The sequence below is a fragment of the Hemicordylus capensis genome, chromosome 4, assembly GCF_027244095.1.
Source record: "Hemicordylus capensis ecotype Gifberg chromosome 4, rHemCap1.1.pri, whole genome shotgun sequence".
Classification (NCBI taxonomy): Eukaryota; Metazoa; Chordata; class Lepidosauria; order Squamata; family Cordylidae; genus Hemicordylus; species Hemicordylus capensis.
In genome coordinates, this window is record NC_069660.1 from 116,166,102 (window position 1) to 116,180,040 (window position 13,939).

Consider the following 13,939-nt stretch of genomic DNA (forward strand, 5'->3'; position numbering starts at 1 on the left):
GGCCTGTATTTTCCTGGTTCCACCCCCAACCCTGTTTGAAAATCAGAGATACATTAGCTACTTTCCAGTCCTCTGGTACAGAGCCTGATTGTAGGGCCAAGTTGAATATTTTTGCTAGGAGATCAGCAATTTCACATTTGAGTTCCTTCAGAACTCTTGGGTGGATGCCATCTGGCCCTGGAGATTTGTTAGTTTTAGCCTACTTTCCAGTAGACTTATGAAATCATCCGGCATTCCATGTGTGTGCCTGTGTCCGTGTGTCCGTTTATTTGCCCCCCCCATCAGCTTCGCAACACCTGGACCAATATGAACCAAATCGGGTACAGTTGTAGGGACACATAGGAATGGCATAGTTTGTGATGGTATCATCCACCCTTTTCCAAGATGGTGGACGCTTGAAAATCAGAGGCACAAGCAGGCTAATTTGTGGGCTGTCTAACCAATTTGAACTTGGTTAACTGAACCAAATTAGGTACAGTTGCAGTGAGTGACACAAAGAGGCACCTCAGTGGTGTATTTTGTGATGATGTCATTCACCCTGATTCAAAATGGATGCGTAAGCTTTTGAGGCACAAGTGGGTTAACATGTGAACCACTAAACCGATTTGAATCAAATTTGCTGCAGCTGTAGGGGCACATAGGCAAACCTCAGTGTTGTAGTTGTGATGATGTCATCTACCTCAATCCAAGATGGCGGACACATGAACGTTTAAGGCGCAAGTCCACTAACTTGTGGGCAGTCTAACCAATTTGAACCAAATTTGCTACTGTACGGTCACATAGGGATGCCCAAAATGGTATAGTTTGTGATGATATCCACCCCGATCCAAAGTGGAGGGCGTGTGACCTTTTGAGGAGCAAGCTTCAGCTGATACATCAGCTACATCCATTTCTAGAGGTGAATGACCTTAAAACAATGGTACATATGCTGCTAACCTCCAGGCTTGACTACTGTAATGCACTCTACGTGGGACTGCCTTTGTATGTAGTCCAGAAACTACAATTGGTATAGAATGCAGCAGCCAGATTGGTCTCTGGGACAACATGAAGGGACCACGTAACACCAGTTTTGAAAGAACTGCACTGGCTGCTGATATGATTCCAGGTGAAATACAAAGTGCTGGTTCTTACCTATAAAGCTCTTAACAGCTTAGGTCCAGGCTATTTAAGTTTTCATTATTGCCCTTGACACTTCTACCTATATGCTCAAAAAACTTTTTTTTAATTCCTTCTTGTCTCCTTGGATTTCTTTTGCCAGAGTTTGTTCCTTTCTTTTCTAACCAGTCCCATCATTTTTGAGAAGTTTCCTCTTCTGAAGTCCTATCCATCTGTGTTGGACTTCCTTGGCAATGCTCCACTTGCATACAGTATAAGCTGAACTGAATCACACTATGGTGGTCACTGTTCCCCAATGGTTGTTCAACTCTGAAGCACAGTCATTTAGCATGTCTAGAACTTTTGCATCTCTGTCAATACCCACACATGAATTTGTCCAGTCTATGTGATTTGCTTCTCCAACTCCAGTTCACTCTCAGTATTTTAATCCAGAAGGTGATAGCACGTCCCTAGCAACACATTTCCTTTCATTTCTTGTATTGACACCCAAACTGATTCCGGTCCTCCTAAGTGTTCTAGCTTGTTGGATTCTATCCCTTCTTTAATATACAGTCCTATTCCTCCCTCAATCCGCCCATCCCTGTCCTTTCTGTAGAGTTTGTACTCAGTTATAACAGTGTCTCACTGATTCTCACTGTTTTACCAGGTTTCCATTATGCCCACTATATGTTTCCATTAGCAACCAAGCACTCCAGCTTGCCCATCTTCACTCCGAGGCTTCTGACATTGGTATATAAATACTATATACTGAGTCTTTTACCTGGCATAGGCAGTCCTGCAGCAAAGAGTTTAATCTTGTGTGTACTCTTGGCAGAAATGTCAGTGAAGTTCTCAGGCTTGGATGTGAGTTTTTGGATATCTTAAATCACACCCTGTTCCCCCACCTGCAGAAGGATCAAACTTCTTAAAATTGCTTTTCTGGAGTTAGAGCCATCCGGCCTCTCCAGTCCTATCAGCCTTTGAACTCCCCAAACATACCCTTTATTTACTCTAGCAGAGTCGGGAGGAGGGATCCTTCCTCCTGTCTCTCTCATTGCTCTGACTAGTAAGTGCACAGTTTGCATCAAGTTCCTCCTTCACTTCACCTCTGCTGATCAGGAAGAACCATGTGCAGGCTTGGAATTGTAGTCTTTGTGAAGCTACTGCTGGTATTCAGTACAGTACTATCATTTTCACTGCTGACCATGAATCATGCACAAAATATATAAATCTGGGCCCTCCAAAAGGTGAGATAGATGCAAACTGTACATTATCTTTTGTAACCTTAAACTCATGGCCATATTTTTTTTTCTTTGCAAATTAAGAACTAACGATAAGTTATGAAGACTGCAACTCTACTAGAATACCATAGTAAAACTATTCTATAGGACTAATGCTCTAGCATATAGGTAAAGCAGAAGAGAGCTTAAAATTTCTACTGAACAATGCAGTACAAATCATCTCATGTTGCTTTGTTTAGGAATGTGAACTGAATGAATGCAAATTTCTAGTGTAGCTCCACTGACTTTATTTTAGTATGGATAAGGGATTCGAATAACTTTCGGCTTGGGAATGCTTCTTGGCCAGGAGGAAAAACCTAAAATCTCCCTCTTTTGAATTATCTCATATTGGCAGATATGACCATGACGTCCGTAGATCTCAAATAGCATAAACGCCTATGAAAAAGAAAATACCTCTGTGCTTGAACAGTTGCCTTTACCACTTCAGCAGTTAATGTGTTGATGTCATTGTCAGCTCAATAGAATTAACAGTTCCACATCTCAAACCAGAAGTTACTTGTTCAAAGCCAGTTGTCTTGACATAGATGATTAAGCTGTGTACTTGCCACTGGCTTGAATTAGTTCTTTCTTCATACCTGCTTTATCAAAATAGGAAAAGGGGATGGTTGAAGGCTGAGATGTTCAAACACTATAACAACACATGCGTGTTAGGCCTTTTTTTCTGTTTGGATCTAATCAGGTGTGCTGGAAATCTCTGAAGCAAGAATGACTGCCGGGTGGAAATATGTTAGAGTAATTATCTTCCTACAAGTTGCAGAGTAGGTGACATGAAGTTAGTTTGTTTTAACGGCTTTTTTATTTAGAATCCGCTTTTGGGAGGGGACTTGGCTGTTGCGCATTTAAAATTTTGTTTTTTAATGAAACATTGATCTATATGGATCTTTTAATATTCTTTATTAAAATTATCACAAGGTAGTGTGCACATATATTTTGCACAAATAATTCAGTATTAATAGTGGAGATTCTCATGTTTAGCAAGGGGAGAGCAACTGTACCTAATCCAACCCCAGCACAGCATTCCTCCAGTGGCTGTTGTTGCTGGTATCTGCCTTTATGTTTCTTTTTAGATTGTGAGCCCATTGGGGACAGGGGGCCATCTTATTTATGTATTATTATTTTTTCTATGTTTAATGGTTGAATATGTTTTAATAGTTTTTTAACATTATTATAAATTTGAAATTATTGCAATGTTTTAACCTTTTAATTTTTTTATAATTTCTATTATTTTATTGTAAACCGCCCAGACATGCAAGTTTTGGGCAGTATACAAAAATATCAAATAAATAAATAAATATGTAAACCGCTTTGAGACTTTTAAGGTAAAGTAAAGTGTCAACTCCTGGCAACCACAGAGTCCTGTGGTTGTCATTGGTAGAATACAGGAGGGGTTTACTGTTGCCATCTCCTGCACATTATGAGATGATGCCTTTCAGCATCTTCCTATACCACTGCTGCCTGATATAGGTGTTTCCCATGGTCTGGGAAACATACCAGCGGGGATTCAAACCAGCAACCTCTAGGCAAGTCATTTCCCCTGCTGCGCCATTAGGTGGCTTGAGGTGCAACCAGCAGCCACTTGCTCCCTAGGCAAGTTACTTCCCTGCTGCGCCATTAGGTGCATTAGGTATCTTTTATAAAGCAAAAGTGTCACACCAGCCATTGAAGTTGAAATCCTGCGCATACTTACCGAGGAGTAATCTGCCTTGAACACAGTTGGGGCTTACTTCTGAGAAAAGATGCTATGAAGTATGCCAAACTTTGGACATGTAAGAAAACCTCATATTCTAATCGCATCATAAAAAGCAAGGAGATATCTCCATGCTTTTTATGATGTGATTTGTTTGTGTGTGACATCCCAGCAAGGGAGCTTATATAAAATTAAGGGGCTATCCACACAATTAGCAAAAAATCGGGCTAGGAGAGCCTATCCTGATTTTTCCTAATCGTAGGAACCACCGGACATCCCAGCAAGGGTGCTTATAAAAAACTAAAGGGCTATCCACACGATTAGCAAAAATCGGGCTAGGAGAGCCTAGCCCGATTTTTGCTAATCGTAAGAACCACCGGGCTCAGCTGCGAGCCCGGTGGTTCTTGAGCGGCTAACCCACTCAAGTAGCCTGCCCCTTAGCCCGGGTTTGCGGAGCGAACCCAGGCTATTGGATCGTGAGTATCCGTGGCGCAGCGCTGTGGCTACTCACAAGGAGACCCCCGGAGGGGAGGAGAAAAGCCGCCTCCCAACTCTGGGGGTCTCACCAGCATGCCCTGCGTGCTCGCGCAGGGCATGCTGGAGCTTGCGGGGGCCAATTAGCCCCCGCTCCCCTAAGCCCCCACCGGCTCCGTCACGGAGCTGGCAATCGTGTGGGTGGCCGATCCAGCCGCCCAGGGCTCCCTACCCAATCATCTGTGGGGAGAGTGGGCTTAGCCCGCTCTCTCTGCAGTTTTGGAAAAAGCGGGTCTCACGGATCGTGAGACCCGCCTCTAGATTTATTTATTTATTTATTTATTTAGAAAACTTTTATACCGCCCTTCCAAAAGGTTCAGGGCGGTTTACATTAAAACACCATTAAATCAGTTAATAATTAAAACAAAAATTATCAATGCATAACACAATGATTAACAATTAAAAACACCGTAAAACAGCAATTAAGTAATCAGAACAATTTAAAAACAGGTTTTAAAAACCCGAAAAAGCCTCGTTGAAGAGATGTGTTTTAAGAAGTTTTTTAAAAATTGCCAGAGATGTGGTTTTGATACATTTACTCTAAAATGTATTTGTTCCCACCTATCGACCGGAAATTGCAACTGTATGTATTGTTTTTCTTCTCTCCACTTTGCTAACTATCCTAACCTGGAGGCTTTCTCAGGGGCAGGGGGAGTGACTCTCATGCTTTGTTTATAAAGCAAATACTTACAGATGTAAGTATTTTCACAACTACTGCCTTACTATTTGTAACATTGCCTTTCTCCCCACAGTGCCTACCACAGCAGAGACAGTAACACCTTCTACAGAGCTGTACAAAACAACCATATCAACCACAAGCACTACACCACAGAAAGTTCCTCTCAGCACAACATTAGCTGGGGGGACAAAAGAAGGGAGCAAAGGCCCCAAACCACCCCCAGCAGCTTCTACAACCAAAATCCCTCCTGTTACAAGCTTTTTCCCTTTGCCAGAGAGATTCTGTGAACCTTATGTAGCCAGGGGGATTAGCTGGCCTCAGACTCAAAGAGGAATAATGGTGGAACGACCCTGCCCCAAAGGAACTCGGGGTAAGTCTTTCAGACCAAATCTTCAGTTCACGTAAATATTTCAGCACAAGCCTTGAACCCTCATTCCCTACTGATCAGTCTTAAACTATTCTTCCTATGATTTTGATTACTTGGGAGGAAGTGGCAGCTTCAGGTTTTAAGCTGTAGAGGGCATTGAAACCTAGGTACAGAATTACATTACAGCCCCTTCTTAAGGATTGCAGATCATTGCTTTAATTGAAGGCTTATGTATAGCAAAGCTGTCATTCTGATGCTTCTCTTGTTACAAGCTCTGCTTTAGAGAAGTTCCAGAAAACAAGAAGTTTTTGGATTTGTTTTCTGCCATAAGGTCTGATATTTTACACTGACTTTATTAGTACAGTACTGCTTTTAATTGACATCGTTGTGTTGCATTTTGTCACCACATTGTCAACTGCTTTTATTAGTTATACAAAATATAGCATAGAAAAACAGTCAAATCATAGCCCCAGATTTCACAGATGCTTGCGGGGGCGAGGAGTCAAAAACCAACTTTCATTTCATTTTGTTTTCTATGTTTTTTTAGGAACAGCTTCATACCTCTGCATGGTTTCCACTGGAACATGGAATCCCAAGGGCCCTGATCTTAGCAACTGCACTTCACATTGGGTAAATCAGCTTGCTCAGAAGGTGGGTTGGATTTTTTTCTAACCTGATACCATTGCCTTTGGGCCCAATTTGCCCAGTATCTGGAAGATGGTTGCCAAAATATCCAAAGTTACCTAAATTTTATCAAAATGCTTCTGTGCTACCTTCCCACCAACCTTTTTTTAAAATTATTTTTGGCCTCTTAGTTTCCTGACACACACAGTTTTGCAGTCACAGGTAAGCAGTAAGAGCATGTCTGATGGGCTATTTTTAGATTGGTTGTTCACCTTAGTTGGATATAGTTTAGGTGTTTTTCAGTAAATGATTGATTACATTTAAATGTTTACCAGGTCCGTATTCAATCAGGCTTCACCAGGTCATTGCTCCAATGTGAGAGGCATGTTTGTACAGAACCTTGTTTTTTACGCTAATAATAATAAGTAAACTGCAAGAAACATAGAAACACCAAATAAAGAAGAAACAGTGCAATTCTGGGGAAAATTATGGGACAATCCAATAGATTATAATAAAAAAGCAGGCTGGGTGAAAGAGGTCAAAAATGTAGCCAACAAGTGTAAGATCTAATAATAACACCAGAATTAATAAGTGAAAGAGCAAAGAAAATTAAAAATTGGACTGCACCGGGTGATGATGAACTGCCTGGCTTTTGGCTTAAACACCTAACAAGCCTTCATAAACAACTATCAAAACAATTCAATCACATTTTGCAAGGAGGTGATATTGAACAACGGCTAACATCTGGGAAAACTCATCTCATAATGAAAGACCCAGCAAAAGGTGCAGTTCCAAGTAATTATAGACCGATAACCTGCCTGCCATGTTCAAATTATTAACTGGAATAATAGCAGATGAAGTAATGCAACACTTATTAACTAACAAACAGCTTCCAGTTGAACAGTAAGGAAATTGCCCGAACACCAGAGGCACAAAAGACCAGCTGCTGATTGACAAAATGATTTTAGAAAACTGCAAGAGAAGAAAAACAAATCTAAAGTGTTGCATGGATTGACTACAAGAAAGCCTTTGACTCATTGCCTCACACTATGGATACTAAAATGTTTAGAAACAGCTGGTGTCAGCAAAAACATTCAGATATCTATAAAAAAAGCAATGAGCATGTGGAGTACACAGTTAATCAATGGCGAGACACTTGGACAGGTTAGCATTAAAAGAGGTATTTTCCAAGGGGACTCACTATTCCCTCTATTGTTTGTAATTGGCATGACTCCACTTTCACAAATACTAAACAAAACAGGCTTCGGATACCAAACATCTAGAAAATCAAGTAAAATCAACCATCTGCTGTACATGGACGATGTGAAGTTGTAGGGAAAGTCCCAGTCAGAAATTGAATCACTGCTAAACACTATCCGTATATTCAGTAGCGATATAGCAATGGAGTTTGGACTACACAAGTGTGCTGCATTAATAATGAACAGAGGGAAAATAAAAACAGAAGGAATAGAACTGCCCAATGGAAGCAAGATGAAGAACCTGGAAGAGAAAGAACATTACAAATACTTGGGCATTCTCCAGGCTGATAACATCTCACACACTGAAGTTAAAAGAAAAATGGGAAGTGAATACATCAGGAGAGTTAGAAAAATCCTCAAGTCCAAACTCAATGGCGGGAACATCATACAAGCCATAAACACCTGGGCTATACCTGTTATCAGATACACTGCCGGAATAATAGACTGGACCCAGGCAGAACTAGAGATTCTAGATCGTAAGACCAGGAAAATCATGACCATCAATCATGCTCTGCACCTCCGCAGTGATGTAGATAGGCTATACCTCTCTCACAGCTCAGGTGGAAGAGGAATGCTGCAAGTCCATCAAACAGTAGAGGAGGAGAAAAGAGGCCTTGAAGAATATATCAAGGAAAATGAAGAAGATGCACTTAAAATGGTCAATAACAAGAAACTATTCAACACCAATGAAACAAAGCAGGCCTACATGAAAGAACAAGTCAAGAACCAAGCAGAAAAATGGAAAAATAAGCCCCTGCATGGTCAATATTTGCACAATATAAGTGGAAAACCAGACATCACCAAGACCTGGCAATGGCTTAAGAATGGCAACTTGAAGAAAGAAACAGAGGGTTTAATACTGGCTGCACAAGAACAAGCACTAAGAACAAATGCAATAAGAGCAAAAGTCGAAAAGTCAACAACAAACAGCAAGTGCCACCTTTGTAAAGAAGCAGGTGAAACAGTGGACCACCTAATCAGCTGTTGTAAAAAGATCACACAGACTGACTACAAACAAAGGCATGACAAGGTAGCAGGGATGAGACACTGGAACATCTGCAAAAAATACAAGCTACCTGTAGCCAAAAATTGGTGGGACTATAAAATTGAAAAAGTTGTAGAAAATGAAGATGCAAAAATATTATGGGACATCTTACTACAAGCAGACAAACATCTGCCACACAATACACCAGATATAACTGTAGTCGAGAAGAAAGAAAAACAAGTGAAAATAATCGACATAGCAAAACCAGGGGATAGCAGAATAGAAGAAAAAGAAATAGAAAAAAAATCACCAAATACAAAGATCTACAAATTGAAATTGAAAGGCTGTGGCAGAAAAAGACCAAAATAATCCCAGTGGTCATTGGCACCCTGGGTGCAGTTCCAAAAGACCTTGAAGAGCACCTCAACACCATAGGGGCCACAGAAATCACCATCAGCCAATTACAAAAAGCAACTTTACTGGGAACAGCCTATATTCTGCGACGATATCTATAACAGCAACAACATTGACAATAAAATTCTGGCATCCCAGGTCCTTGGGAAGGACTCGATGTCTGGATAAAACAAATCAGTCAATAACACCTGTCTGACTGTGTAAACAAGAAATAATAAGTAATAATAATAATAATAATGGCTGACATCCAGAGCAAGGAAATTCCAGTGCAGCAAGAGGAGCAGCTACTCTACAGTCAGGCTAATGTGTGGGGATTGTGGCCGGTATAGAGCGCTAAACAAAGAAAACATAGCCTTCTTTGCTATGAGCCCTGCTGCCGGTTGAAATGATCTGGAGAGGTCCATCTGTAGTTGCCACTGGCTCATCTGGTGACTGCTCAGGGACAGTTCTTCTCTGTTGCTACCTCAAGGCTTTGGAATGCGCTCCCTGATGAAATAAGAGTCTTCTCATCTCTGACAGCTTTTAAAAAGACTATCAAGATGCATTTATTCACCCAAGCTTTTAACTTGAATTGTAGCTTTTAACTTGAATTGTAGTTTTAAACTGTTTTTATTTTTTATTTCTGTTTTGATTTGTCTTAAGTTCATTGTAAACTGCCCAGGGACATTAGTTTGGTGCTGTATGCAAAAATACTAAACAAACAAATAAACTGATAATTTAGCCGTCAGTTTCTGCAAAGGAATTATGTAGTCAGTCAATCAGTCAGTCCACATGCTGCACAAGATTACAAAGGTGGAAGAAGGTCTCCATTCACACACTGAACCTTGAGATTACAACTACAACTACTAATATTTCTATGCTGCTTTTCAACAACAAAAAATTCAAAGTGTATTTACATAGTGGTTTACAAAGATATATAGAGCTCCTTGTCCCCAAAGAATTCACAGTCTAAAAAGAAACGTAAGGTAGATACCAGCAACAGCCACTGGAGGGATGAGGTTGAATAGAGCCAGTGCTCTCCATCTCATTAATATAAAGCAAAAGCTCTTTTCACTGCCAGAAATATGTCAGTGAGGGGCGTGCAGCAAAAAGGGCTTTTGCAGGAAGGGGAAAGAAGTGAACACTTCCCGATCCCATATTTTTGGGTGGCACAGAGGGTTTCCTGGGGAATGGGAGGTCACCAAAAGTACCCCTTCCTTGGTGCACCTGTACAGTTAGTCTGCTGCTCCTCTTGCTCTGGAAATCAGCCATTATTTTAGTAGTCTTAGTCTTAATATTAATAATTATGTGCCTAAAGAGCAAGATACTGTACAAACACTGTATGACCCACAAATTAGAGCAATGGCCTGGTGAAGCCTGATCAAATATAGACCTGGTAAAATTTTAAATTTAATAAATAGTTTACTGAAAAAACCATGCCCAGCTAATGTGATCAACTAAGCTAAAAGTAGCCCATTAGTTACAGTTTCTACTGTTTGCCTGTGACTGCAAAAACTGATGGTGGAGAGAGAGTTTCACAAATGTTTTTCCATCCCCACAACCTCATCAGGAGGAGGAGAATGTTTTTGGCCTTCTCAAGTACTAAAAATGTTCTATTGAGAACCCAACAGGATTCTCAACAGGAACGTTTGCCCCACCCAACACTTCTCATGAAGTAAATGGCAATCAGTGCTACATACTCAGGAATGCATTTGGAGCAAAGGCAGAGGAAGCTAAATCTCTGGTTCCTGTGGTCCTAGACCAGTGATCTTCACTATTTTTCAATAGTGAAATATATATTTCTCAATAGTGAGGCCTACTTTGGCAAAAAAATTAAAAAAACAAAAAATCAACCTTGCAATGTCATTTTTTTAAAAAAAAATCAACCTTGCAGAGTCATTTACCACTCTGCTGACATTTGTGAGTTCTGCGCTTTCCCCAGCACCCAGTGGGTAGAGTGGGAAGAGAAATAGAGCCCTGTCAAGCCCTAGCACCACCTTAGAAATTGTGCAAGGACTGCTCCTTGTGGACCTTCCAAGATGGTGCTGAGTTTCAAGAGGACTCTGTCTGCCTCAAAGGAACCCCACCAGTGATGGGATCAAGTACAGCACTGCGCAGTGGGTATAGTCATCTCTGCACAGAGTCAGGGGAGCTATGCAAGATGCAAATGGCTTGGATTGAAGCTTTGCAAAACCTAACAATTAGTCAGGAAGCCACACTTAGGCTGGACATTAAGAATCAAGCTTGCTCCTATCTGCATAGGAACATTCTAGATTCTGGTTCTTAGTCACACTGAAGTATAAATTTTACAAAATGTTGAGGACCAGCTTTTGTATAGAAAAATATAAAGATTACTTGACTAATTAACTAAAAGCCTGAGAATACAAGTGTGTCTTGAGGGTCTTTTTAAAAGCAGCGAGAGATGGAGAAGTTCTTATATTGACACAGAGTGCATTGCAGGGCTCTGGGATAGCCACAGAGAAGGTCCCAAGTAGCCAACAAATGAGCCAGTGGCAACCGTAACTGGACCTCCCAGATTATCTTAATAGGCGGGAGGGTACTTGAGAAAGGAGACACTCTCTTCAATATCCTGGACCCAAGCCATTAAGGGTTTTATAGGTAACAACCAGCGCTTAGTATATGGTACTTTATAGACCTGTGTGTTGGAATGTCCAGTTTGATAAATCTATATCATCTCCCTGCTGCACAGATGCAGGTGTTCCCCGTGCAGCCAACTCCAGCCCAGAGGGATGGCTGGGAAGGTGATTAGGGACATTGCTTTCCGCATGGGGAAAGCTCTTGGATAAACTGCACTTCTCCAGTGTCCTTGCAAACCTTTCCAGCCATCCCAGTGTACCTTTCCGATGTCACTGTGGACTCCAGTTCCATAGAAGAGTGCCAGAAACGGCAGCTACTGCACAGATCTGGCTGTGTGGAGGACTCTGGCATCCATGCAGCTCTGGTACACATTTATTGTCACTGGACATTCTGACACACAGGCCTAGTATTTTACCAGGTTTCATAATGAAAATTGACAGTAGTCTGGCTCAAGGTCTGATTCTTGGTGGGTGTTAAAAGTCGCTTTTTGAAAATATCTAACAGTACTTTTTCAGGATAAATAATTCTGCTGCTTACTTGCAAGTAAAGTGTGTTCAAATAATTCGAGGCACAAGGGAACTTGTTAAGATAATTTAAATTGTCATTTCAGATCAGAAGTGGAGAAAATGCTGCTAGCCTTGCCAATGAACTGGCTAAACACACCAAAGGACCAATCTTTGCCGGTGATGTGAGCTCATCAGTCAGACTGATGGAACAGCTGGTTGACATTCTTGATGCTCAGCTGCAGGATCTGAAGCCTAATGAAAAGGACTCTGCTGGACGGAGTTATAACAAGGTAGATGCAGAATTGAATAGCACTATCCGGTGTGGTTTGAAACACCTTTTTCCTTATCATTTGTTTGTTTCCCTCAGAGATCTGCTGCAAGATGTCTGCCTGCTTTGCAGCAGTACCTGAAGTAGGACATACTTGAGAGAAAAATAGAATGTTTACGAGGAAGAGTTGATTTTGAGGCTGTCCCATAGTGCCACGGGTGACAGACAAACACCAAACATGACCATTTCCATGTGGCCAGTAACAGTAGAGCAGGTTATGACAGGGAAACTTTAGCAGTGGTAAAAAAAAAAATTAATGTTTGGGAAATCAACAAGAATCAAGTTCCCTCTTATGACTTTTGTTCCATTATAACTTGAAAAAATATATAACTGGGGAAGAACCAATAGGAGGCATGTGGGAAGTTTTTGGACTTGATTCTTTACTAATGTGATTTGGGATCCTAGAAATATTACGAACACTAAGTAATGAACTAATTCGCTGAAATATCCTCAGCCTTCATTTGCCCTCTTAAAACATTCAGGTGATAATGAAACACACTAAAACCTTTTTATTAGCAGAACTTATTTTTTAGATTAACACATAAGTGTTTGAGCAATAATTAAATAGTAGTATTACACTTTTTTGTGTCTAACCTCTGATTTTCTCTCTCTCACTGACAAGCTTCAAAAGCGAGAGAAGACATGCAGGGCTTACCTTAAGGTATCTCTCCTGTCGTCTTGCTTTCTCCCTGCTTCAGAAACCTGCTGCCACACTTTATCCTCTTGCTGCATGATCCCATGATTTCAGTCTTTGCTAAATGTGCATTGTGCCCTTCCCCATCAACTGTCCAAAATATAGGCTTTGCACAGGTATAATGCTCTCAGAACAAGCCAATAATCAATCAATACTTACAGAATAAGCTAATGTGCAATAGTTTCCTTCCTTTGACGTTTTCTCTAAAAAGTACAACCGTTATGAGCATTAGCTAAATTGGAAACAATAATGGGTTTATTTTCTTGTCTTATTATGCTTGTGGAAGAAACCAAAGCTGACAAAAAATTGGTTTCATATTCATAGTTTTGTCTAGCAAAGACTATGTAGCCACGTTGCTTGTTTACCACTACTTGCTTAAGCAGGGCTTGTGTAGCAAGAGTGCCTGATGGATCACATCCCATGTTTGTGCATGACAAAACCCAAAACACACATACAAGCCTTAAATTGTTTTATTTCTGGTGGACTCTTAAATCCAGCAAGTTATATTGTTCATGTGTGATACGAATGAAAATAAATACATCCAAGCGACAGCTTCACTTACTGCATTTGAATAGCTGACTAACTCAGACATTCCAGTATATGCTGGAACTAACTAGTATGCTGCTGGAAGAATATGCTGCTTACCAGACTAGAATTGGAGTTTAGAATGCTGAGAAACTTGGAATATCTTTCAGATTTAGCAGTGTGTGTGCTTGTGATGACCAGTGTCTATACAGCACCATATTCCTCTGATTGGGAAGGAGAGAGAGTCAGAGTGGAAAAACAGCTGCATGTTAGGTTTACACACACACACACACACACACACACACACACACACACACACACAGAGTTTATTTTCTGTAACATCACCAGTTACTGGACCAGTTCT

General features: G+C 40.8%; 1 protein-coding gene across 29 annotated transcripts in view; it reads left to right on the plus strand.

The window, feature by feature from the left end:
- ADGRL2 (adhesion G protein-coupled receptor L2) overlaps positions 1-13,939 on the plus strand; it is a 269,111-nt gene that overhangs the window by 199,537 nt on the left and 55,635 nt on the right. For 22 of the 29 annotated variants that reach the window (XR_008320682.1, XM_053313455.1, XM_053313457.1 and 19 more), the window contains exons 6-9: positions 5,370-5,666; positions 6,211-6,314; positions 12,133-12,318; positions 12,979-13,017. Coding sequence is in view for 28 of the 29 variants with exons in the window: in XM_053313455.1 (XP_053169430.1) it covers positions 5,370-5,666; positions 6,211-6,314; positions 12,133-12,318; positions 12,979-13,017 (626 nt within the window). In the remaining variant the exon portion in view is untranslated. The remainder of the gene's footprint in view (positions 1-5,369; positions 5,667-6,210; positions 6,315-12,132; positions 12,319-12,978; positions 13,018-13,939) is intronic. The other 7 variants (XM_053313466.1, XM_053313442.1, XM_053313445.1 and 4 more) reach the window with 1 other exon arrangement.